At 45.4% G+C, this 25,436-nt stretch overlaps 2 protein-coding genes across 4 annotated transcripts in view; one reads left to right on the top strand and one right to left on the bottom strand.

Annotated features, from left to right (window-relative positions):
• ALS2 (alsin Rho guanine nucleotide exchange factor ALS2) overlaps positions 1-25,436 on the top strand; it is a 223,082-nt gene that overhangs the window by 51,998 nt on the left and 145,648 nt on the right. The window lies entirely within an intron of this gene.
• Positions 21,296-24,523, bottom strand: FZD7 (frizzled class receptor 7). The gene has a single exon (XM_051787095.1). It carries the CDS (start codon positions 23,662-23,664, stop codon positions 21,943-21,945), a length of 1,722 nt encoding a protein of 573 aa, XP_051643055.1. The 5' UTR covers positions 23,665-24,523; the 3' UTR covers positions 21,296-21,942.

Consider the following 25,436-nt stretch of genomic DNA (forward strand, 5'->3'; position numbering starts at 1 on the left):
GCTCTCAGAAGTGGGATGTGAACACACCGAGCAGCACTTCTGCCTGGCCTTGAAACCAGGCAAGTCTGTCAACAGCACTTCAGCATCGTCTTGTGGAAGTGCCCCCTGCTGCCACGTACAAAGACTTACAGCATATTACAACACTGCAACTTTTAACTTTATTCCATACAGTGTCTTTCATTCTATGTGTGCTCAAAGGGCTTTACAATATACAAACAGCAATAGAAAATGTACAAAACAAATGTGTCTTCAAACAGAGGAGCTGCTTTCTTCAGATGGCAAAAATGACACCTTCCACAACAGAAAAGCAATAGAAATGAGCCTGTACTGGCAGAGGCATTCTAAATTCGCCCTGGCTTAAGATAATTTACTTCCAAGCATGATTGTTTTTCCTGACTTTATAATGAGTTGAACCAAACATAAATTAAGAAAATAGAGATTTAGGTGAGAATATCAATCTAAATTTACTCCTGAAGCCTGTTGTTGATTCTCTGCTTTCCATTTCTTTACCAGTTTTTCTCCAGCACTGTGTCACATAATTTTTAAGCAGTGCTTAATTACATTTTGTTAACGTGGGAAGGGGATGTATTGGCAATTGCCTTTTATGATTGTCAGTTGTACTGGTGAGTAGTTAGTTTATATCTTAGAAAGAGATATATTTTATAACTAAAAATTCAGCGCTCTTGAGTCCTACATCGAATCTGTTTTAAATGTGTTTAAATAAGTGTGTGTAAATTCAGAATAATGTATTATTGAAATAAGCTGTCCAAGTCTCGTAGCTATGAAAAACATGCATTTTCAGTATCAGAATATATCTCATTGAGACAGTGACTGTAGTGAGAGGTTTGCTTGGGAAAAAATGAGTTTACGCGAAGTAGGACCAGATGCTGATCTGAATGTAGGTGGGCTTGAGAGCAAAGGAGGAAACTATGTGAACGAGGGAAACAGGAGTAGGATCTGAGGAAGGAAATGGAAAATCTATTGCCAATGCCAAGAAAAGGATGAGGACATTGGTAGCTCTGAGAATGCTGGGCATGGAGGAAGGGAAAAGGAAGGACTGAGGGATGAGTGGGTAGCAGGGGAGAGTGAAGGTGGACTTGTTGCAGAGGGTGGTCAGAGGGCTGGGCAGGGGGCTCTGGACTGACTACAGAGCCTCAGAATTGAACACAGGGTTTCTATGCCATGTTTGGATCCTATTGTTCTGGACAGCATTCAGCTCCCTCAGTCCAGGAAGCTCTTGTGTCTTTCCCACTGTATTGGGAAAGAAACTGTATGTGCTCTGCTTGGTGCTGCAAAGGATGTATCAGAGTCCTGCAGGCCACTGTCACTTTTGTCCTGGAGCAGGTTTGGATCCTCAGTGTGGGGAGAACACGAAGTTATGTCAACTGAGTCATAATATATTGATGCATATGGGAAGGAGAAAAATACATTTTGGAAATTCTGTAATAACATCTTGCACTTCATATTTTTGAAGGCTCCAGTGTGTAAATGCAATTAAGTTTCTCTAACAGAGCTGCATGAGTGTGTGCCTGTGAGCATAAGTGCACGGAATACATATGTTTTGGGGTGATTATCTTTGGTAAGGAGAGGAACAGCAATAGCCAGTGTTAAATATCACTCTCCAGCATGGTAACTTCAGTACATCTGCACCTCTTTGTAGTACAGAGGTTGGATTATTAGCCTCTGTAACAATGCCGTCTTGCACTGCAGTTCTGTTTGCTCTTGCAAACTGAGCAGGATCACATCTGCATGGGATCTTTGGCAGGGGCTCTGCAGAGGTCACTGACATGCCACGGAACCATGTTTGTTCAGGAAGTGACTCTTTCATCTTGATGCCCCACTAAGCCAGCCCACCAGAATGGCTTCCTTTGCCACCGTGAAGCATCTCACTGTGTGTGTGTGTGTGTTTTAGGCTCAAAATACAAAGTGCAGACATGGACTGGTTTTGAGTGCTCGAGGTTTTATATGGATCTGGTTAGAAAACTGGGCTGTTAGCCCTTATACTTTGCCAAAGTTGTGTTTAGGTAACTCTGCTCTGCTGTAGGAATCTCTTCCAGTTTGTCACTTATTCACTGCTAACCCAGGCTGAGCTGCAGTGTTGTTTTTCCCTGTTTTATGAGTGTTAAGCAAGAACTTTTGTAAAGAGGCGGTTGTGTCCTGCCTGAGACAGGGGCTCTGCAGTGGGAAGGATTGCACTGAGCCTGGCGTGAGTATCTGCAGATTAAACCCAGAAGTTAATTTGTAAGCAAGCAGGCAGCCCCTCTTCACAGCAACACAGTAACCAATGCAAGGTCTCAGGGCCAAGCCCACAGCAGAGTGGACCCTCAAGTAAACCACAGCAGAATCCAGGGAAACAAAAGTACTCTGTATGAGCATGTGGCGTATTTTTCAGCATTGTAGTTTGCTGTATGTGTTGTCCCACTCCTCAGCTATGCAATATAGCCATGCCAAAGCTGTTTACTGGGACTCCAAGGGGCTCTATGGGGATGAATAGTGTCATCTTGACAGTGTGATGCTCTGCCTGTTTGGATGGCCAGTAGACACATGGGAGCCTGACTAAGCTGGGCTGGAATTGGCACGGGAGCCATGTGAAGATATTAAATCAGCTTTGCACTTTACCCACTCTTGCCAATGCCCTAGAATAAATTTGAGGGGCCCAAGTTTATTATCCCTTATGTTCAGACTGTTAGGACTCACACTGGGACTTTATGGCCACTTAAGCATTGTAGTGGTATTGCTATGTCCTTTCCCCCCAGGCCTCCTACACTGTGGGAGAGGCATAAAAAAGCTGTAGTACACTGGACCCCAACTCAGAGCTCACTAGATAGCTGGTATTACCACAGGACATAAATAGGCTGAAACAGAGACTGGCTGGCTGTTCAGTATAATGCTGCCAGCAACATGTTACTTGCTCAACACAGTTACCAGCTCTGTGGGATCAAAGCCATTACACAGCCAGCACTGGCTATGGGGAGATGGAGTGGCTTTCACTCAGGCTACAGAGTGGGGAATTGCTTTTCGTGTTTAGGAACCTGTGCTGGATTCAAACTGGAAGCCTGAAGATGAAAATATTTGGGGCCAGTTCTTGTCCTGTAAGAACCACCCAGGCTTCCACATGTTCTGCTTCAAAAGAGTGCAGGCAGGCTCTTGTGTTCAAAAAAAGTTTTGGTTCCAGCCCCTTGTTAGTTTAATTTTAGTTCTTATGAATTGACATATGGCAGGCATGATTTTTAATTAGAGCTTTCACTGCGTTTTACTGGTAGGGTTGCAGAGCACTGTGGAATTTACACTAGGAAAAACATGCTCTGTCGGTAGAGTACAAGGCTGTTTAGTAATCAGAGTGGAAAGTTAACTTTGAAACAAATTGGCAACTGATCAGATAAAATTCAAATCGGTAACATTTGTGTTGGAAACCAGCTCAGATCTGGGAAAAATGGAATCTGAGCTATTCTGTTCCTCTTGCGGAGGAACTGACCAGTGAATACACTGTGTGCACACCAAACTTCATGTGTAACACCCCATGCAAAAACAAAATTAATACTTTTGTAGGGTTATCTGAGCACTTATCTGATTCCTTTTCACATTAGTGTAAAACTAAGGGTTACTTTGAAGAGAAGTTTCCTTACATACTTTACAAAACAAACAAACTTTCTTTGCCAGTCAAAAACTAAAGGTCAAAAGTTTCCCCCCTTTGTTTTTCTTCTGAATCAACAAGGTGTTATAGAGAGATATCAGAAGATGTTTTTCTCCTCTACACTTGTAATAGATTCCCATCTTCCCAGTTCATTGTGTGAACTCTTTCAAGTACTGAAAGAGTTAATGGTGTATTCAGGCCTCAACCAGCAAATGCATTTAAAGCTCAGTCCAGTACTCACATGGTTTGTATTCTTGCGCTGCTGGAGTGGTGTGTTCATGGCATCTGGTTCCCTGGCAACAGCTTTCATTGGCTCAATCAAAGCCTTTTCTTCTTAAGAAAGCTCCCACTGTGACACCCTACCATCACCACTAATCACCATCTTAACCGAGTGTTTAAGATGCAGCTGGTATGAAAAATAGTGCTTGTGCATGTGAGAAGATTAAGAGGCTACCTTGCATAGTACACCTGCCCTGGAGAGTGCTCCCATTCCTTGGGGTTGGGCGTACTTGAGGCATCTGCCTTCCTACTGGAAGAGATGAGGCACCGGTACACTGAGTGTCCGCTGAGAAATGATCTTTTGTTAGGCAGAAATCCATAAACCTTTGTGTCTTGTGAATAGTCATTTCCTCTTTGCAGCTGAGATGGCGATTGGGCCTCTGTGCTATTGACAAGGGGAAGAAGTGGGATGTAGGGGGTGTACAATAAAATCCATATTGTTGAAGCTGTCTTCCCTGACAAGGAGGAAGCAGGAAGAAGTCTCCCAACATGTGAACTGGAGGACAATGGGAGCAAAGAATTCACATTGAGCTCGCTCAAGGGATTTCTGCTAATTCAGAGTTTGCATGAAAGTTGAGAAAGTCCCTAGCAGTCCCACAGAATTTGGGGTACAGAGTGATCAGGAAGCTCAGGCATTGTCACACCCTGAATCACACTTCCACTGTTAGAAATGTTGCCCTCATAACAAAATTACTTTTAGAAATGAAGCCTCTGTTGACTTGGCAGCCGATAGAAATTCTCTTCTTTCCCTAGCCTTGGAGATTGCCTTGAAGGATGCTCTGTAACCATCAGAGGCCATTACACTCCACAGGAATGATGCAGCTGGAGCAGAGATGTAGGTGAGGGTAAGCACAAGGAGAGACAGTGTGTGCATTGTAATCCATGTGCTACAGTGGTTACTTGTTTACCAGACAGAGCACACAGCCCAGACAACCCTCTCCTTTGCTTATCTCCGTGCGATTGGGCAGGAGAGTGAGCAAGGATTTAAGAATGTGGGCTGGAGAACATGCAACATCTTCAGCAGCGTGGCTTTAGTCATGAAATACCCTGCCAGAGAACACTACACTGAATCTGTGCCTGCTTTGGTTAGGTTCTAAGATAAACTGCAGTTTCCTGATAGAGCTCTTCACTGAGCTCATCCCTTGTTTTAAAACAGTGAGTGAACTTTTGAAGCTGAGAAGAGGGAGAAGGAAGCTTTGACTTTTGAGATGCTGTGCCGTATTTGGCATAGAGAGACTGAGGCAATATGTGCCTGAGAAAGAAGATAGGGAGGACAGACTTGTGGTCAAGCTACTATATTGAGACTTGGAATTTGGGTGTAGCCTCTACCTCTGTGTAGCCTTGGGAGAGTCTGGGCTTAGGCAAAACAGACATTTACCAAGAGCAGCCAAACCAGAAATGAAGCTGTGGTGGCTCCTTCGGCTGTGGCAGAGCCCAGGGAACCGCCTTGGTAGCTTCTGCTGCCAAGGCAAAGCAGAAACGAAGAATATTGCCTGGCTGCCATTGCCCTTTCATCTTTTCAAGGGCAACTGGAGCAGCAAGTGCAGCTGGGCAAGGCTGAGTCCCCAGCTCTCATTCCCATCTCTGCCCTAGCCTTTCCCTGTGGCTGAAATGCTCTGGCAACATAACAGTGTAAGAGCAGAGCTACAGGGATTTGGATCAGAGTAGGGGGGACAAGTAAGTCTGTAGTCACTCTCTATCACTTGTTAGTTGAAGAGCAATAATAGCAAGGCAAATCTAAAATGAGCATTGTCCAAAATTCACTCTGCAACTCAAGCAATTGGTTTCTGAGCCAGCACTGGGCCTTTGTATGAATAGATTTTCTGAGATTGTTTTATGTGATTGTTTCTAGGTGCTTTGCAAGCCCAGCACTAGGCTGGCACTAGCCCTTATACTAGGACAGCAAAACTCACACAGAGAAGAAGCCCAGAGCTTGTTCTGTTTTGACCTCCAAGTGTCCAACTCACTCTTTCAGTCCAACTGCAGAGTCTTTGCTTGGGGTACCTTTGCTCCCTTTGTCAACTCTGCTGCAGGCCCAAGCATCCTGACTCCCCCAGATACCATGGTAGTACAGGCAGGGGACTGGAATGCAGTAACATCATATAGGCCCAACTATGGGGCCAACAGGGCACAATAGCTGCACAATTTGCGAAGTGGGAATAATTCTCCTTTATTCAGAAGGCTCTAAGAAATGTAAATCCTAATATACATGAGAGATACTTACTAGCTATATGGATAAAAGCTTCTCTGAAAACCTATGCATATTTTTAAACATCAAATATATTTTACAGAAAGAAATTCAAAAGCCGAAATTAGAAATCACAGCAGCAAAGAATAACATTCTGAATATGTTATGTCTGTTCTCTTAAGTCACTTCTAACTGTTTATTTAGGCCCATTAACCTGCATTCAGTAAAAAAGGAGAACATGGCAGGTACTAGAACTGTAAAAGCAACCTGTTTTGAACATGATGTGTCTCATTTGGTAAATGTGTTTAGAGGCTGTGGGGGGGTGTTGTTGTTTCCTCCTTCCCCGAGTGTTTCCAAAGACCAGGGAAGTGTGTGTGCATGTGCATGCATGTGCGTGAGGAGCTACACTTTTTCTGCTGCACTGACAATCTTGACCTTTTGACTAATTTATGGGCCTCAAAGCAGGTAATGAAAATGTGACTTCAGCAGGGTAGATGTCTCTGCTCCAGTGAAACTTAAATTTGCTTTGGTTTAGCTATGATTTCAGAAAAAAATATTTATTAGTACTGGTTTACCATGAACTCTGTAACAAAGGAGTTCTGGGGATCACCTTTGGATATTAAAGGACAGGGAACTTCCACTGCTTTGGGGTTTTCACAAGTTTCTACTGGTCACACAGATGGACAGCTGAAAATATGTAAACTTGGCAAAGGGCAGAAGGAATGAGACCAGTATGCAGTCCTCTCCTTCACATAAACTGAGCAGGTGCTTCTGTGAAGAAATTTGAGGCCCTTCCTTTCACAGAGCAAGATACATGTTTAAGTAAGTTAAAAGATTCTTGATTTGCACGTTGAAGGTATTCAAGTGTACAGAACCCATTCGTGCTATAAAGATGATGATTGAAAGGTGGAGATTATTTTGTTCCCTAATTCATTGGTAAAATTATTTTTAATGTGGAGTTTGTGTTGTTTTTTCATTTCCTACTTTTTAGATTGTCGGAGTGCTCTCAAGAATCCAGCCACCTTTACTCTTTCCCTTCTAATCACAGTCTGCACACATGTGATAAGACTGATTATGTTATCACAGTGTCTAGCGGATAAACAGCACAACTTTTTTTGTTTCAAATAAAGATCAGAGGGTAGGCGTGAGGAACACACACAACTACAAACCTCTGAGAAGGGATATAAATGCTGGCCCTCTGCACAGGACTGAATTTCACCCTAAGTAAACCTAGAACAGGGTCATGTAATATATTGGTCTGGAGTCACAGTAGTGGATTTATGTTATGCCAGTGAATGGGGCTGTGTCTCTGACACTGCTGCCTAACCTCTAGCAGAAGCTGTGTGGTGTGAATAAAGGCCAGAGGCCTGTTGTAAAGATGATGATTTAGGTGGTTGATTGGGACTCTAGAGATCTAGTTACTTTTCCTGCCTCTTTTCTATTTTTCTTCAGAAAGCAACTCAATCTTATTCTCTAAATTAGAGATAATATTTCCTCACCTCACAGGGACGTTTTGGGAATAAATGTGTTAACTAGTGCAAAGCATTTGGGGCTCTGGGGCTGAACAGCAGAGAAAAAACAGCACAGAATGGAAAAGTATCATTGTTCATGCAGTGTTGCGACAGTTTGTAGTAGATGAAGCCAGAGCCCCACTCTGAAGAGCAGAGATTAAAAAGAATATTGAAGAGCTGCTTTGTATGCAGAGCATTGCAGGTCCTGTGCCTGGAGTGAAGCAGGGCTCCTGCCAAAAGAATGAATGTGGGGGCAGTACCTGGTCAGAGACTGAAGCAGTATATTATAGCACACAACCCGGAGGCAGACAAGGTTACATTAGGCAACTTTGCTTCCCTGTTTCGTGATACTTGAGCCCTTCACTTTTCAGCCTTTGACTGTTCAGTTTTAAACAACGTAGTTTTTAGCATGGAACTGATGATATAGATCTTACAGTGCACCTGGAGCTTTACAGGAGAGGGTGCAGATAAGGTCTCAGCCCCTTAAATCTTACAGACTGGGGCCTTTTTCTTCTCTCATGGACCTCATTAGATTAAGTAATCTAAGGAATTCTAGTTTTAGAGCAGTGAGCCATAATTCAGCGTCAGTTTAGGCATAAATCTGCAATATGCCTTCATGGAGTTTCAAACTGCAGAAATGCCCTACTTTTTGGTGGTTGTTTCTTTGCATACCTTCATCCTGTACCACCCTATACCCAGCAAGAATTATACAGCCTTTTAAGGGACTGGCACCCAACAAATTAACAATGAACAGAAACAGGAATCACCAGTCCTAGTTTTAAAACTGCTAGCATGTGTCTTTGTAATCTCAGGGACATCTCTACACTGTATCCTAGTAGTGAAACAAGAGCAATTTTCTCCTCTATACTTGGACAAAGGTTGGTGAACTAAATGTAGGGTCAGAAAAGAAAAAAATATTTTTCTTTAAGATTTTTTAAAGATTATCTAAAGCCTCTTCACTTCTAGTCACTCTTTGGGTGTCTGCTTTTTATTTTTAAAACATTTCCTTTCCAGAATATCCAGCTTGCTAGAAAGAAAACATATTTCAGTCCCATTAATATTATTTATAAGCACATATCAGCTTCACATAGGAATACTTAATAAACCCACTAGCACTTCAGAATGGCTAAGCCCTGCCTCGCTGCTCAGCAGTGTACAGACAAGCCAGGAGGAGCGAGAGGGCTGTAGTGGACTAGATCAGAAATGGGAGGCTGCACTGGGGAATGATTTGGTGGCCTGTGGAACTGGACCTCATGCTGGAACGTTTCCATCCAGCATTTTAGAAAACAGCAGGAATCGATGCTTTCACACTAGGAATCAATTAAAGAAACCCAAATTATTACCATTTGAATAAACAATTATTCTTTTTTCATCCTCACAGAAGCTTATTATGATGAAGTAAAAGCCAAAATTAATTAAATGCTCTGATCACACAATTCATATCAGAAGTGTTTCATCTGGTTTAATTAATTCTTGCCAGAAATCACTGCTACTCTTAGCATATGCTAAGTTTTTTTATTAATTTTTTTAACAGTTTCCATTTATATCTGTTTCCAGTACTGTTGGGATTCTCTCTCTGCAGATAAAGTGGGAGTGTTTACAGAAGTGCTTACTGCCAGGGAGATTATTAACCCTAGAGACAGACAGTATATGGCAAATACCTTGTAGGTCAGGAAAAGGGACATTTAAACCTGAATCTAAAAGGACTTTTTTTAGCTGCAGAATGAGACAAATAACATATATGCTCTTCAGTCTACCTTCATGGTTAACTCTTAAATTGCTGGTGCCAAATGCTCTGATGAAAATGCAGTGGTTATCACTAGGAAGAGGACAAGGCAACTCCAGGACTCAACACTGTGCAGTCTTCACTAGCCTTTTTCCCTCTGCTCATGAAATGTGGACAGGTTATGTTGGTCACTGCTAGCCAGCTCTACCACAGGGCATTGCTTTGCCAGGCAGAACGGGCCTTAGCCTCATTTCCTGAACCTGGGTGCATATGTTTGCACCCAGGGCTCGTGATCAAGGCTTGAGAGTGTTTGAGTGTAAGCACAGGGTCTGCAGCCCTGCAAACCCACCCCTGAGTCAGGGGTGTGTTTCTGAGGAACATGAACATGCTTTTATCAGCTTGCTGTAGGACAGTTGATGCATTTTGGGTCTTGGTAGGTGATAACAGAAAGTCTCTTCCTTATGAGATACTTCGTAAAAAAACCAAACTGTAGGAATGTGCCTGTATTTAGAGACTAGAGGAGGTTTGGAGTCAAGACTGTTTTGTGATCCTCCTCTTGATCTCACACTAGTGTACTCTATAGTACATACTGATGTCCACACGAGGGTGGGAACAGCCCTAAACACAATGTTGATCTTTGTAGCCTTTGATTTCTGTATTTATTTCTGAATTGATAATGCACTCAGCCAAAACTCCAAACCAAGGGGTTGTAAGTGGTCACAGAACAAGCCCTCACACCTGCAGGTGTGCTGTAATTGTAGTACTGGGAATTGCCCTTCAGTTGTAGTTGCTGGACAGTACCATGCAAACTGGCTACAGAAATTCTTACCAACACGAGGACAGAGGCTTACTCTAGGGACTGCTGCTTTGGATGAAAAGACCAGAAAAATATGAGAATAGTATTATTTTCCATCTGACTTTCATGAGGACGAGCGACAGGCTTTAAAGTTTAAAATAGCACTATTAAAGCAGTATAAAAATGTACATATTCAAGACATGTCAGTAAGATGGGACATTGTCGCAGAATAATGGGTGCTAGCTACTCACATTCAAAGTGGGAAAAAAAGAGGGAGAGGCTAATGTGATTCTCAGTTTCCTAGGGAGCAGAAAATGAGAAATAAATAGAAAAGAGGGATACAACACATCTGTGTATAGCCCTGCCATGATAAGGAGTGTTTGAACAGGGTTCCCTGTGGCCATGCATTTCAGAGCAGTGTTTGTGCCACAGCACGGATGAAACTCTCTTCCATCTTACCCCCTGCCAAAAAAAACCCTTAACTGAGACAGGAGCAAAGCTGGCTGTTAGCCTCTTATGCCTCTCCATCTCAGCAAAAGTGGTGAGCCACAGGCCTTTTGAAAAGCAGCGCCTGAGAAACCTTCCCCATGCCCTGGCTGGGGTTGGCTGTGTTTGGCTGCACTGCCAGGGATCGTGCAGGTCAGCTGTGAGAGCTGCCCTGCTCCAGCTGGCAGAGCTGGAGCACTTGGCTGCTTTGTGGCTCTGACACAAGGACACTGCTGAGCTTTGACATGAGAAAGGCCTTGTCCCTCTGGGAGGTGGCTTGCCTCTTTCCCTGCCTCCTCTGTTTTATGTGTGTGGTTCACTACAGTGTCCCCTTTAGGTGGTGACTTTGTAAATTGTGGTAACAACAGTGCCTGGAGCTCTTCCTTCCCAGGGGAATTACCAGAAGTGCACAAAGGTGCCAGTGGGATGGTCTGTGGCTCAGAGCTAAAGGGTTCAGTGAGTACTCCTGTGGCAGTCTGTGAGGACAAGGGTTGTAGAGTACATGCTAGTCCTGAGGAAGAGACCAGCTGTCCCTTGTGTAAGGTTGGTGTTGGCACTCCCCCTGTCCCTAGTCCCTGCAGCTTCCCTACAGACCAGTTTTCCCATAAAAAAAAGAAAGCTTCAGGCTCTGCGCTGTGGTCATGTGCAGTATTCCCCAAATGTTTGCACTCTGCCTTTGAGATAGCACAGGCTCTGTGTGTTATGGCCATATTGGGGCATTGCTCCAACAGCACAGTTAAGGTTGTGTTTGCTCATACCTTAACTCTTTATTTACTGGTTTCCAAGAGAATAGCTGGGACCAGCATTCTAGAAAGGCACTACATGCTCCTTCATTAATTTCTTTCCTAGAAAACTTCATACTTTTGAAAATTTATGGGAGAAATGTCATTTGTTGAGCATTCGTGTTGATTGCAGCATTTTACGAGTCAGCAACTAGACGGTCCCTGAAGATGCTACTGGAGCTGTGTATGACTAAGTGGTCCTTCACAGCCCGGGCACTTCACCACACTTAGCGGGTGACAGAGGCGGTGCTTTGTTATGAATGTTCTGTTAAAAAGGCACTGGGAGGAATTCCAGAGCAACACCGGCCTGGATGGGGCAGGCAGTCACATCCTCTCCTTGCATGGACTTTGGGATGGGTGTCTACCAGCCAGCTCAGTCCACAAGCCAGCCCCTTGCATTAGCCAGCAGGCAGGGCTAGTTAGCATGAGCATTGGGCTGAGCAGGCCCAGAAGTGTGGCTTCACACCAGGGTTGTTTTCTCTCTGGTTAGCCCAAAACACAAGAAAAGCAAATGTACATGTACTTGTAGCTGTATTCATATGCCTCTTGTGTCTCAGTCTCAGCTCTTTTTATTGCTCTCCTCTTTCTCTGCTCTCCACAAACACTTTCCCCTATATGCCATTTCTAATCTCAGTTAGAAAAATGTTCCACTTGCTGCCTTGTGTCCCTTATTACCAAGTCTACATGGTGCAGGTTTTCACCGAGTTAGACTTTTTCAGTGATGTGGGAGAACCTGTAGGTAAAACCAACTCCTGTGTCTCTCAAACTCCCTGTTGTTCCAAAGCCAAGCTACCTGCCTTCACCTGTCTGTTTTAGCCTTGGTTCATCCCTTAGTCTGCCCCTGAATTCCAGCCGAACCTTATAAGGTTGCATAATGTTTTTCATTCTTTTTGGGTACATTTCAAATTCAAATTTGGAGTTGCTTCATTCAAGAAGCATTTAAACAAAATATTCAGACATTTCCCCCTTTGTTTTCCTCTTCAGTTGAAGCAGTCCAGAGTTAACTGGAAAATTGTTTTGCTTAATTCAAATCCATATTTTGGAGGTGCATGGAAGTAGTGCGCTTCCTGCTTGCTCTGCTGCTGAATTATTTAATCACTTCACTAGTGATATTTTAATGAAATACCCAGGCAGTTATTTTGTTTTGGTTTTGGGTTTGTTTTTTTTTTTTTTCATTGAAGATAAATATTTTCCTTTTATGAACAAGATAGTTTCCTCAGTGTCTGGTTTTCATTTCTAGGGAATAGTCAGCCAGCTAACAATCTGACTGGCCAGCACTGATTCTGCTCAGCTGGAGATGTTTTGCAGTATGTGCTATCACACAGACCCCACATGGCAACACTTTGTACAACAGCCAAAAAAAGACAGGCAGAAGAGGGCATGTGACAGTAAATCCCATCATCTGAAGAGTCCCCAGAGACTCTTCAGAGAAGGGAACATTCCTTATGCATGTTACACAAAAGCCCAAAAGGTGATGAGTGACACTTCCCACTTTCATTTCTTTGGGAAGATTCAGTGTCATCACACATGTCTCTCCTTTGCCACTAGTGTTTGACTATTTCCCCACAGAAAGTAAAGTGCCAGCTCGCTCTTTACCATTCTCTATCTCTTAATGATCAATTATTTTTAATTGGAACCTCTTGCATTGTGCTGAATCTTAAGAGGCCGCCATCAAGATCAGGGCTCCAACAAGATGGGAACAGTACCAACACATATGTGGGGACAATAGAGACTTTTTTTTTTTGTCCCAAAGAGCATGATCATATTTAGAGAAAGGCAGAAAAAGAAATGGAGGTAAGGATGATTGGAAGAATTTTCAGACATGGGCAAGTTTAGGAAACCTATGACTGTCTCCTGACTTCTAGTCTGGTGCCCTGTCTGCTGGCACACACTGCTTCTCATTTACTAATAAAACTGTCATTGTCTGTGCAGAATTACATGTAAGGTTAAATAAGATAGGCTGGTATTGCTACAAAGAACTTTATCAGCTAAATAAGATGCAGCCAGGGAGATGAAGCTGAAAGATTGGAGCTTGTGAAAATAGTGATTTTCATGACACAGTCCTTCACAGGCTTATCTTTATGCATATAACTCACAAATTCATAAATCTCAAAGACAGAAAATGAGATCACTGGGGGCAATGATGCAAAGTTCTGTCCTTCATAACAATACAAAACTATCCACCTATTAATTAATCTTTGCAGGTAAGGGGTTTCTTACCAGAAAACAGCCCCAGTTTGTGGCTCAAAGTAACTGTAAAGCATGGTCTTTTAAATTTTACAGCATGCAGATGCAGGACTTTGGTTTAGCCTGCCATAAAGGCAGAAAGTTGATGTGAGTTTTGGTCTGAGCTCTGGAAACCCAGCCCACCTCCTGCCCCTTCTTGGAAGAGGAATATGGTTCAGGCCCAGGCGCTGTTTACCCCCTTTGCACATGGGTGTGGTTTGGTCTCTTCCCGCGGTCGCTGTGAGCTGCTTTAGAGAGGCCAGATCTTTGCCTTCAGCTGCTTTGGGCCTGAATTCTTTAGCTGTCATGAGAGTTGTTTCTGCAAATCCAATAGCTGATTTATCATCTTCAGAGAGCAGAATGTGTAAAGAAAAACAGCATGAGTAGATCCTCTCTCTAGAAGGGTTTTCTCTCCACTCACATAATCCCGCTTGGTTCCAGCCTGGTATGCAGAGCTGTGTAAGGGTGTCAAATGACATCCCTTTTACTGGCTGTTGGCCCTAATGGAATGCTGCTTTGCACATCTCGTAAAGTAAGGACAGGAAATGCTGCCTGAGACTTTTACATCTTGCCTGTAATTAAAATATAAAATTAAAAAATTGAGAGGCAAGAGCATTCCAAATAAGAAACGCTCTTTTCATCATGAAATAAATAAAAAAGATTCCATCTTTACATTTAGTTTTTTACCCTTTCTGAAGACTTACTTGCTTTAGATAATCAAAGCTGGCTTTGAACTAGCACACAGAAAAAAATCTTTTTTTTTTCCTTTAAAAATAGCCCTATAGATATATATACATATCACAGCCTTTCGTTCCTTTTATAGACAGTTTAATTTTCTGTGAGAATGTGAAAGTTCTGAGCAATCCAGAGCTCAGGCAGGCAACACAACAAACACAGGGAACAAGGATTAGCCACACTATTGCAATTAACACCAGTGTTTAATTAGCAGACAGCTGCATTGGGCAAGGGCCTTTTGATTTTCTCTCTTCACTGGGCTTTTGATGAGAGATTTACCTACAGTTGTAACTTCCAGTCGTTGCACTTACGTGCACGCACACAGATACACGCACCCCACATGGAAAATTTGTGGAAGGAAGGCATGTCAGGCAACTGATCTGATTTGTGCTTTAGATAAATATTTTTGAAAGTATCTCCCTTCGACTGTCTTCCATAAAAACTCTTAAAGTTATGTTTTTGTTTGTTGGGGAGAGGGAATTATAAATTATAGTATGCCTTGGTGCATTTAGGAATCCTTTTTTTGATTTGTTGGTTTACTTTACGAACACCTGATGTGTGATGAAGGTGGGTGGGTGCAGAAGCCTGCCAAGGGCAAGGCTGGCATCAAGGCAACACAAAATATTTATCCCAGTCAGCTTAGATGCCTCTGTATTTCATTGGTGAAAGAAGTATAGTAGTCTCATGCTGTTCCCTGTTGTTGAGGCAGGAAGATGTCCAAACAGCCAACTAATCCTTCTACTTGGCCATCTTTAGTAAAGACAAAAATGTTGTTGGAGGTCATGGTATCAGAAAGAAACTGTTGAGGAACTAAGAGATGAAGTGAAAACGTGGCAGGGAAGGTGAGTTCTTACTGCCAAGGGCTTGGATGAAACCTTGGCTTTAGGTCTCCTGCTGTGATTTAGATCCCACTTGCAGCAAGCTGAAGTGAATGGCACTGATTGAAAGAGGGACAGCAGAGTTGTCATGGAGCCTGTTGATAATAAATTTGTTTATGGTATATAGAAAACAAGAGCTTGAGAAGTACTGAAAGAGTTAAGCACGCTATAGTACCAGCACAGATGGGCCCAAACACTAATCTCTGCTTTGCCTAAGCACCAGTATAACACAAGTCCATTTTGTTTGAGTGTAGTCAACAGCTGTTGATTTTCATGCATGCCCAGGTCAGTGTAGTTTTCTATGTACCTAGCTTGCCTCTTTATACCCTCTCACACCTTATATTTGAACCCTGGCTAGAGTGATACTCCTGTGAAAGCATGTGCTCAGCCTGACTAGTTTTAGAGAAGAATATTGGAAACACACAAATAATTTATTCTAGCATTAATCTGGCATTCTCTAAAACACAATCTACTCGTATAACATGAGACTGTGGGACAAAGACCTAATAGTTATTTATACAAACCCTATTATAATTGTATTTAATTTCTTCTGATTTTGAGAGTATTAATTTTCACGAGGTCCCTATAATATATGGAAGTGTCCCTGTTCCAATTTTACAGACAAGGAATTAGAGCCAGAGACAAGATTTTCTAGTCAATTACCAAGTTATGCACCTGGGAATTTAAATGCTTGTGAAAAGTGCTTTCGATGTAACCTGCCTCCATCTTTAGCTGCCTGAATGCTGCTGAAAGTCTTGCTGTATGGGATCTGTCCACCATCTGTGTCAGTGAAGGTAACCAAGCACTTGTCTTCCAAATCCTAGATTAGTGCCTACTTGCTAGAAGACTCTTTTGTGTCCATCTGGGCCAGATAATATATTTTTTCTTCTACTACAACTCTTGGCAGAATTCTCTGTTCACCACAAACTTTTTCAAGTCCCTCAGTGTGTGAGCCTGAGGGAAAGGACAGTATGGTGAGAATAACCTTTTTCCTTGCCTGCCCTGAGAATGACATTGGCTTCCTGCAGATTGGTTTGAGAACAGTGTTAGAATTGCCAATACTTCAGTAAAGCTGGAGGTAGGGGAGAACTGGGCCTCTTCATTTTCTTCTTTCTTTCTAGTTCTCATCCTGGTCTTTGGGATCCTAGTGTTAATAGTAAGGTTATGGCTACCCTGCTGGCCACACAATGACGTTCATTTCCAAGACCTGTGCAGCCCAAGCCTACTCATATAGACTTCTCTAGGCAGCAGACACTGATTTTCCAGCTGTATTTGTAAGAGCAACATGCTTAAGCGAAGGATTGCCTATTACCAACCCAAGTTGTGATGCAGCTGGAGCAGCCAAAATGAACAAGTTGTTGCTAGCAGGATTTCTTGACTAATATGGATTAGCGATCTCCCCCAATTCACAATTGTTATTTAAAAATGTGCTCTAGGCCCTGCTTATTCCTGCTTTTTATCCATATTCTCATTTATCCCAGCCCCGTAGTCTCCTGGTTAGACTGGCTGTACAGAGAGGAGCAAGTGAGTATGTGCTCATGACCCTGTTTGGGCCTCTTTGTTCTCACTGGACATCATTCAGTCAAATCCTATTTGGCTGCAGCTGTGGTAACACTGTGTTTGGGCCCAGTCTTTACCTGAATTAGGAGAAAGTGCTGTCAGTGCCTTACTTCCCCTGATCTGGTTTTGAGACAAGCAATGCCCATCCACCCACACCAGACAGCCTTGAACCCTAAGCAGCAAAACCCTCTCCATCCCCCTCTGACTGCAGCACGAAACTCTGCTGTACATGTTTTAGTTTTACAGTTTGAGCATCATTTTAGTCAAAGTGTGTCAGTTCTAAGTGGGGCATTTGGGAACATGCCATGACTGTATTTATTCCCTCAATCCTATATTATCCTGTGCAGTGTCGTAGCTGCCAAACCCACACACTCCTGTTGGCATGAAACAATTATCCTGGTTTATATAGAGCAGGCTTGGCAATAGTCTATCTCGATGAACAGTTGTAGTGCTGAAGATTCAGAGTCATCTTTTCCTCTCGCTCGAAGCAACAGACCAAATTTCTTTCAGCTGGATTCAGGGCTTTAAAAAATAAAATGAGTACAAGGCCAGTATGAAGAGCAGGGTGTATATGAACTACCTGTAAGGTCTGAAAGGAAATAAGAATGAGATGGAGAAAAAAAAAAAGACTATTTAAGATACAAGCTAGTAATTTTGTTTCTAAGCCCATGTAAAATTATAAGTAATGTTTACTGTTGCCAGTTGGTGAACACAGAGATGTGTGGTTTTTACTTGCATGCAAAGCTATTGGTTGTGGGTGAAATACTAAGACAAAAACATTAAATCTCTGGTGTGGGTATTCCACCAAAAATAAACCCAAACAAACACTGACTTATTATAAAAGCACTTTTTTTCTGGAAACAAACATTCAGTTGCTGCTGCTGTTTGTGAACTCTAGAACTGTTCAAACCTCCTGTTTAACTTGCCCGAAACAATAATACTTTATTTTAGAATGTTATGCAAATGTCTCTGAAACTTAAGAATAGGTGTTTATATAGTTTTCATAAAAACAGTGTAAACTTGCAGGGATATTGATCAATGATAACTACTGCTTGCTAAGGTCTTGTGAACCGAAAATGCTGCATAGACAACAGTCAAAGGTAAAGAGTAGGAAACCTTTCTTAATCTTAAAAAAATGTAACTGAAAGTGGACTTAAATTTTAGTTGAAGAAAAAATGTTTTGCAGTGATTATCAAAGGTTAGTAAAGGCTTATTTTTCCTCCTTTTCTCCAGGCAGCTTCACTAAGAGATTTTTTTGATTTGTGCTCTATTATGAAAGTAACCATTGCTTTGTTATCAGAGGGGCGATACAGATTTTTGTTCTAGAGGGCCAGACACTATCACTACTTGAAATTCTCCAAATTGTTTCCACTGTGAGCAAATTCAGTCTCGATGTGAGTCACATCTGCTTAAAAGTGAATATCATTTGCTTCTACTTTACACCAGCATCAGACTTCACCTACAATTTCAAATTTTAAAAATCATCCTAAATCACAGGGTTTGGATAGTTTTGCAAAAGTGACTTTAAAACCAGAAGCACCTAATAGGAAATACTGAAATAAAAGCATTCAGCTTTAGCCATTTCTGGTGGAAACAGAGACGTTTGCTTTCAGATATGAATGCCTCTAGAACTAAAACAAGTCTATATGAGTGAGGTTTTCCACGTATGGACAAAGAAGTAGGGCTCACATGTAGCTGCAGTTTCTCCCCCCGCGAGCAGGGCTGGGTGGTGAGTGGCGAGCAGGGGGCTGGGCCGCCTGCCTGAGGCGCGGGCTGAGCTGCCCGCGATGTCCTAAGGATGGCCTAAGGGTTACTTGCGTGTTTAGCGCCGCAGCTGGGGCTGCACAGCACAGGGGTGTCAGCCACTCCACTGCCGCCGCCGACTCCCAGCCCTTCAGAGCGCAAGCTGTTCCAGCCGTTCCATCGCTCTGGCCGGCACTGATGGATTAATGGGAGGAAATGTTTATAGAATGGTTCAGGTTTCCTAAGAGAGTGGAATGAAATCCCCCTCAGCAATGATCAGCAAGCTCAGGTCATGCAGCAGTTTGAAGAAGCCTGACTGGCAGGAATGCAAAGGTTTTTTCAAAAAGGAAACTTGACAAGTGAGTGATTCTGGGGAGCAGGGAGAGGTGTTTTCAAATAAAAGATGTGGCTTTTCTAGAGAGGTAGCATGAATGGGGCTAGCTCTTAAAAGAACTTTTAAATCAGTAGTTCGTACTCTGTAAATGTAAAAGGTTAAGTTTGAGGGCACAGTGTCTAAATAAAATAGTGCCCTCAAAGTGCACCTCTTACATACTATGCTTAGTAAATGAAACCATATTGCTGTGCTATCACAGCTACTATGATGGCCTCTAGCTAAGGTCTCTCTTCTGTAACTTAAATTTTAGTATAGGCATAGTTTAAGTTACAGGAAGGGTGATGAACCAGATGAGGAGGCTGAAATCATTGTGTGAAATGAAAAATCATCATTTCACAGGTGTACTTTTCTGTTTGTTGGGGCACTTTCCATGATTCTAGCAACACAGCTTAAGATCTAAACATTCATTTCAGTTTAAAAAATTTTGTAAAATAGACCATTCCATTGAAGCTATCAGCTTTCAGATGACTGTGATAAGAAAGAATGTAGGCTTCAGGCTAGCTATTAAGATTAAAGTAAAATTCACCTGAACAAAACTGCAGCTAGAGAAGGTGCTGTGGGGGAAGAAAAAAAAAAAACAAAAAACAAACCAGTTCAAGACACTGCTCTTTGAAAGCCACTGAAAAGGACCTAGTCCTTAGTGATTCCCTAGGACACTCCTCCAGTCAAAGTGAGGATTTAATTTACAGCACTTGTAGCACCCTCCAGTTCTCAATCCCCAAGTTCCTTTGGAATGGGAAGAGAGCATTATCCTTAATTTCTAGATAAGGAACTGGTTTATCAGCTTGCCCTCAGCAAGAGGCAGAGCCTGGAAGAAAACTTGGCTAAGATGCAAGCACCTCAAGTGAGGGCAGACATTTGAAACCAGCTATCTCAAAATGTGCTCTTCTATTGTGAGGGGCTGGTAATCAGAACAGCCAGTTTCAAGTCACAGCTGAGTTTCTGGTCAATGCATTCACCAGAAAGTCTCTTGCATCTCCCATAACAAAGTGAGGGTGAAAACACTACTCGCAGAGCTTCCCCCCATTCTAAAACCTGCCAAGTGTTCAAAGACTGAAAGAACTTCATTAGAGTCTTTGTATTAAAAATTATTTATTTAGTGATCTGTACATGGGGTGAAGCAGGGCCTCATACAGACCTTCAAAAAAAATCAAGTAAAAACATAAATACATATTTTCTTACAAAAATGAGATTTACAAAATATACATACTGCACTTGTCTTACACACTTTTTTTTTTCTTCTTCCACGTGCACGTTATAAGAGACAAAACCCCAAGCCCTGCAAGTCTGAAATCAGATCTACTGAAGGATTTGGCTGATGAGCCCATTCCTGATGCCCAGACTGCTGGTACACCCTCAGACAGCAGCAGTCTGTTCCCCCTCACCCTGAACAGTTTTTTTTCTTTTTTAAGTTTCGTTCCAGACACTTTTCCCCAAAAAACGTGAAGAGCAGCTATAGGTTGGAGACTTGCTAAAAATCCAGAATTTCCTATTTTGTCCTTAGACAAGAATATACACACACACATATATACTGATAAAAACAACCCTTCAGTGAATATAAAGGTAAAGTAGTATGTAAAAAATAAAATATGAACAAAACTTAAAAATTTTCAGAATAGAAAAATCTGTCACATTTCTAAAAGAAAACAATGTAGTTGTTGATTAATTTTTGAAAGTTCTTCCTTCCAAGGCGTGATCACTGGAAACTTAACCAGCTGTATTTTAGCCGAAATGAGAAGGGTCCTCACTTGCAGTAACTGCTTGCTTTTAAACCCCAACCCCAGCCCCCTCCTGCACCACGAGTCATTGCCATGCAGCTCAGGGAACCTGAGGAGCAGGCAAAGGGTCCATCGTGAGCCAAAAGGATTCCTCCTGTCCCCAGAATCCGGCTGTGTATTGACTTTGTCTGCAGTGACCTCACTGCAAAGCAGGAGAGAAAGCAGGTTTATGGGAAGGAAAGAAAAAAACCCATCTTTACATTACATATTTCAATGGCTCTTGTTTTGGCAGGTGCTCTCGGTTAAGCTCTTCTTGCCCTCTAAATCTTGCGTTTCCTTCAGCTTAGAAAAGCGACCCATATTGAACGGTAGGAAAACATCCTGCCTCCTCCTTTTTTCATAAAAGGAATGTTTATTTCTGCGAGCTCCACATCCCAGGGTGAACCTTTTTGTCAGTTTGCCCGTAAAAACCGATCCCATGCTTATGCCTTTCTACATAGAAAACACTTTTGTTTCCCCCTTTGTCTCCTAGAACAAAGGCAAGGGGGAAAAGCCTTCTGCTGAAAAGCAACAAGTCATTTCTTTTCAGGGTGTGGAATAGCAACCCCCTCCTTCCCCACAGCAGCAAGAACAACAGACTGAGGGCCAAGTTTTTACTTTGAAACAATTACAACAGGTATCACTGAGGTAAAAAGGAACTTGTGAGCTGACAGAACAGAGGCATCTCCCCAGCACACGATCGGGCTGTAGCCGGCTGTGCAGTACTCACGTGATGGCTCCGCCGAGCTGGAAGGAGCAGGCAGCGAGTCAGGCTCAGGAGTTACCCTGCCCGCGCTGCAGTTCGGCCCCGGCAATTCAGGGATTATTGGGCTACTTCTCGGCAGCGGTAGCTCAACAGATCTGGCTTCCCCTCCCTCTTGTCCAAAGCAAGGCAGGATGATTTTAGTTGGGTTGGAGTTTTTTTTTCCTGGACAGGGGTAGCAAGGGGTAGAGAGAAGTAGAGGGACTCCTGGGGTGAAGGACTCTCCTATCCCACCAGTGGCCTCTTTTTTCAGTCCTCTTCCACTTAGCTGGGCCTAAGCACCACTGAACACAGTTTGACTGATCCTTTATGCGATAATTATTATTATTTTTTTTTTCAAACCTTCTGTGAGGAAGAAAAAGTTTGGAAAAGCCTCCCTTCCTCCCTCTTCAGGGAGCCATTGCCCTGCCCTTCTGCCGAGTATGTGTCTCCTCTGCATGTGTGCATGCGTGAGTGTGTGTGTGCCAGAGGGGACAGGGGGGTCTCATACTGCTGTCTCGCCTTTGCTGCCGGTGCTGAGTCTGTGGTAGAAGCGTCGCCAGGACTGAAGGGTTTTGCCAGACCAGATCCAGAAGCCAGTCGTGATCCCAACAATCATGGTCATGAGGTACTTGATCATGAAGACAGTGAAGTCTGGGCTCATAGGAGCAAAGTGGCTGGGACAGGGCACGGCATATGTTTTGCAAGTCTGGAGGAGCCACGTCTTCTCCCAGGTGCCACGGAAGGCCTGCTCATAGAAGTAACATGCCAGGACAATGGTGGCAGGCACCGTGTAGAGGACACTGAAGACACCAATGCGCACCATCAGCTTCTCCAGCTTCTCCGTCTTGGTGCCATCGTGCTTCATGATGGTGCGGATGCGAAACAAGGACACAAAGCCAGCCAGCAGGAAGGAAGTGCCAATGAAGAGATACACAAACAAGGGTGCCAGCACAAAGCCCCTCAGTGAGTCCACACTGTAGATACCTACATAACACACCCCACTGAGTACATCCCCATCCACCTGCCCCATGGCCAAGATGGTGATGGTTTTGACAGCGGGCACAGCCCAGGCAGCCAGGTGGAAATACTGGGAGTTGGCCTCTATGGCCTCGTGGCCCCACTTCATGCCTGCAGCCAGGAACCAGGTGAGGGACAGAATGACCCACCAGATGGAACTGGCCATGCCGAAGAAGTAGAGGATCATGAAGAGGATGGTGCAGCCTTCTTTCTTGGTGCCTTGGGCCACAGTGCGGTAGCCATCCTCAGAGAAGCGCTCCAGACACACCACCCGCTCCTCCAGCAGGAAGCCTGCGGCGTAGGCCACTGCCACCATGAAGTAGCAGCCCGAGAGGAAGATGATGGGCCGCTCCGGGTAGCTGAAACGGCGCATGTCTACCAGGTAGGTGAGCACGGTGAAGAGGGTGGAGGCGCAGCAGAGCACGGACCACACACCCACCCACAGCCGGGCAAATCGCACCTCCGCCTCCTTGAAGTACATGAGCCCGTTGGGCCGGGCTGGCTCACAGGGGGCCCCGCAGTCCCGCTCCCCCAGGAACCGGTAGCCCAAGTAAGAGGGCACTTTGAGCTGCCGCGGGCAGGAGAAGGAGAAACCAGAGGGCGGCTGTGGTGGGGTGAGAAAGTCAGGGAGGTAGCCAGCCGTGGGGTGGGCAGTGGCCCCCCGGCCCGCCGCACCGCCAGGCCCTGGTGGGGCATCTGACGTGTTCTGCCCCACGCAGATCTCACCCGCACCGTGGACGGGGAAGTTCTCGCAGCGGAGCCGCTCTGGCCACTGGAAGCCGAACTTGTTCATGAGCGCCTCGCAGCCCTGGCGGGCCCGCTCGCAGAGGGAGCGGCAGGGCGGGATGGCCTGCTCCAGCACGGTGCACACCGGCGCGTACATGGAGCAGAGGAAGAACTTGAGCTCGGGCGAGCACTGCACCTTGACCAGCGGGTAGAACTGGTGCACCTCCAGCCCCGCGTCCTCCTGGTTGGTGTGGCCCAGCAGGTTGGGCAGGATGGTCTGGTTGTAGGCGATATCCGTGCAGAGCGGGATGGAGATGGGCTGGCAGAAACCGTGGTCCGGCACAGAGATGCCCTTCTCGCCGTGGTACTGCTGCGATGCCGCGTCCGCGGGGGTCCCGAGCAGGGCGGCCAGGAGGGCGGCCAGCCCCAGCCAGGGGCGGCTGGCGGCAGCCGCTCCGCCGCATCCTCCTCCAGCCCGCATTGCCGGGGCGGCCGGGGGTGCGGAGAGCCTCGGGGAGTCCTTCAGAGCCGGCCGGCACGACGCCCCAGGGGCATCAGCGCCCGGAGGGCGGCGGCGGGGCTCCTCCGGTGGGGCAGGGGGAACGGGCGCCCGGAGGGCGGCGGCAGGGGGAACGCGGCTCCGCGCCGAAGCTCCGCGACTTTCTTCCTCGGCTCCGGCGCGGCGGCGCTGGCAGCGCGGCGGCGGCGGCGCTTCCCTCGGCGAAAGTTTCCGGAGCTGCTCTCCCCGGAGAAGGCGGCGGCGAGGCAGGAGACGCGCGCGGAGCCCGGCGGCGGCTCCGGCCAAGCTCCCCACAGTGTCCAGCGGCGGCGGCGAGGCGGAGGCGCTGCTCCCTGCCCGGCTGCGCGGCCCCGGCGCCGGGGATTTAGGTTACGGCTAAACGGATTATTACCGCGCCCGGCTGAGCCGTGTATTTTACTCCGGGGCTTAAATAACTTTTAAAATCCAATTACTGCGCGATCCTCCCCGCGGCTCGGCTGGGCTCCGCTCCCGACGGACGCGGCTGTGGGCTGTGCGTGCGGGGCAGAGCCGTGCGCCTCCCGCCTCGCTCCGCTCCCGCTCCGCCGCTCCCGGCTCACAAAAAGGCCCCGGCGCGGCGGCCCCGCCCCCGCCGCCGGCCCCATTCACAAACCGCGCCGGGGGCGGGGCCGCGCCCGCCCGCCCGCCAATCGCCGCGTAGGGGGCGGGGCCAGGCGGGGGGAAGGGAGGGGGAGGAGCGCGCGCCAGGGGGAAAAAAAAGTTGGGAACAACTTTTTCCCATCCCCGCCGGGCCGGGCCGGGAGGAGCCGCCTGCGGCCCCCACCCCCCGCGCTGCAGGGCACAGCCGGGAAGGCGGAGGGGGGGGGCCCAGGCTGCTCGCTCAGGGTGGCCCGATGAAACTAAAATTAACTGGCTGCTTTCTGAGCAGGCTTTGAAAATGCGAACAGCTGCCTGTGCCCAGAGTTATTAAAAAAGAAGAAAAAGAAAAAAAAGGGGGAACTAAAAACCACAGCGTCCGGGTACATTTGTAGAATGAGCTTCTTGCGTAGTTGGGATGTTCGTGTTTGTGCGCCATCGCCTCCCCCAGCGTGGGGGGGTTTGATTTGTTATCGCAGCATGACCGTTGCTTTTTGCTGGCAGAATAAACGCTTTATTCATGCAGATCTAAGCCCTAGCTGGGGGAAGGCAGCTTTTTTTGAAACGTCCAGTGTTACCTAAGCAGAGAGGAGAAATTTTAAATCCCCATCTGCAGTGCTGCAACTCCTTAAGAGACTCGAAAAAGCTGTATAAAAGGAGGAGTTCCTCTGTGAAAGCACCCAGCCTGCCCACAAGAGAGAAAATGGCATAGGTCGGGAGAGGACTGTTACTGCCCTGCCAGGTGATGCTGAGCAGATCTAGAGCTGAGCGGATCCAGAGCTAGACTGCCATACGTTGGCTGAGGACAGAAATGTGGGGTTTGCAGCACAGCTGTGTTTTGAGGTGCACCGCAGAAACAGGGGGAGCAGGGACCATCCAGCCAACGTGCAGGCAGAGCATGTCCCCCGCAGCACAGAATGGGGGTGCCTGACAAAAGCTCTGCAACAAGGCCTGCTTTTCCTTCACACTGGTCTGTGGGAGCCTGTGCTCAAAGAAAGACTCCAGCCAAGTGTTGTTCAACTTACCCCATCCCTCCCTTGAGGATAGAGGTCCCCCTGAACTGTATTACTCAAATTCTTACTTTTACTCCTTTGCTCAGGACTGTGCTCCTGTTAGTA

The sequence above is a fragment of the Manacus candei genome, unplaced genomic scaffold, assembly GCF_025592945.1.
Source record: "Manacus candei isolate 608988 ecotype Guabito, Panama unplaced genomic scaffold, ASM2559294v1 h1tg000023l, whole genome shotgun sequence".
Classification (NCBI taxonomy): Eukaryota; Metazoa; Chordata; class Aves; order Passeriformes; family Pipridae; genus Manacus; species Manacus candei.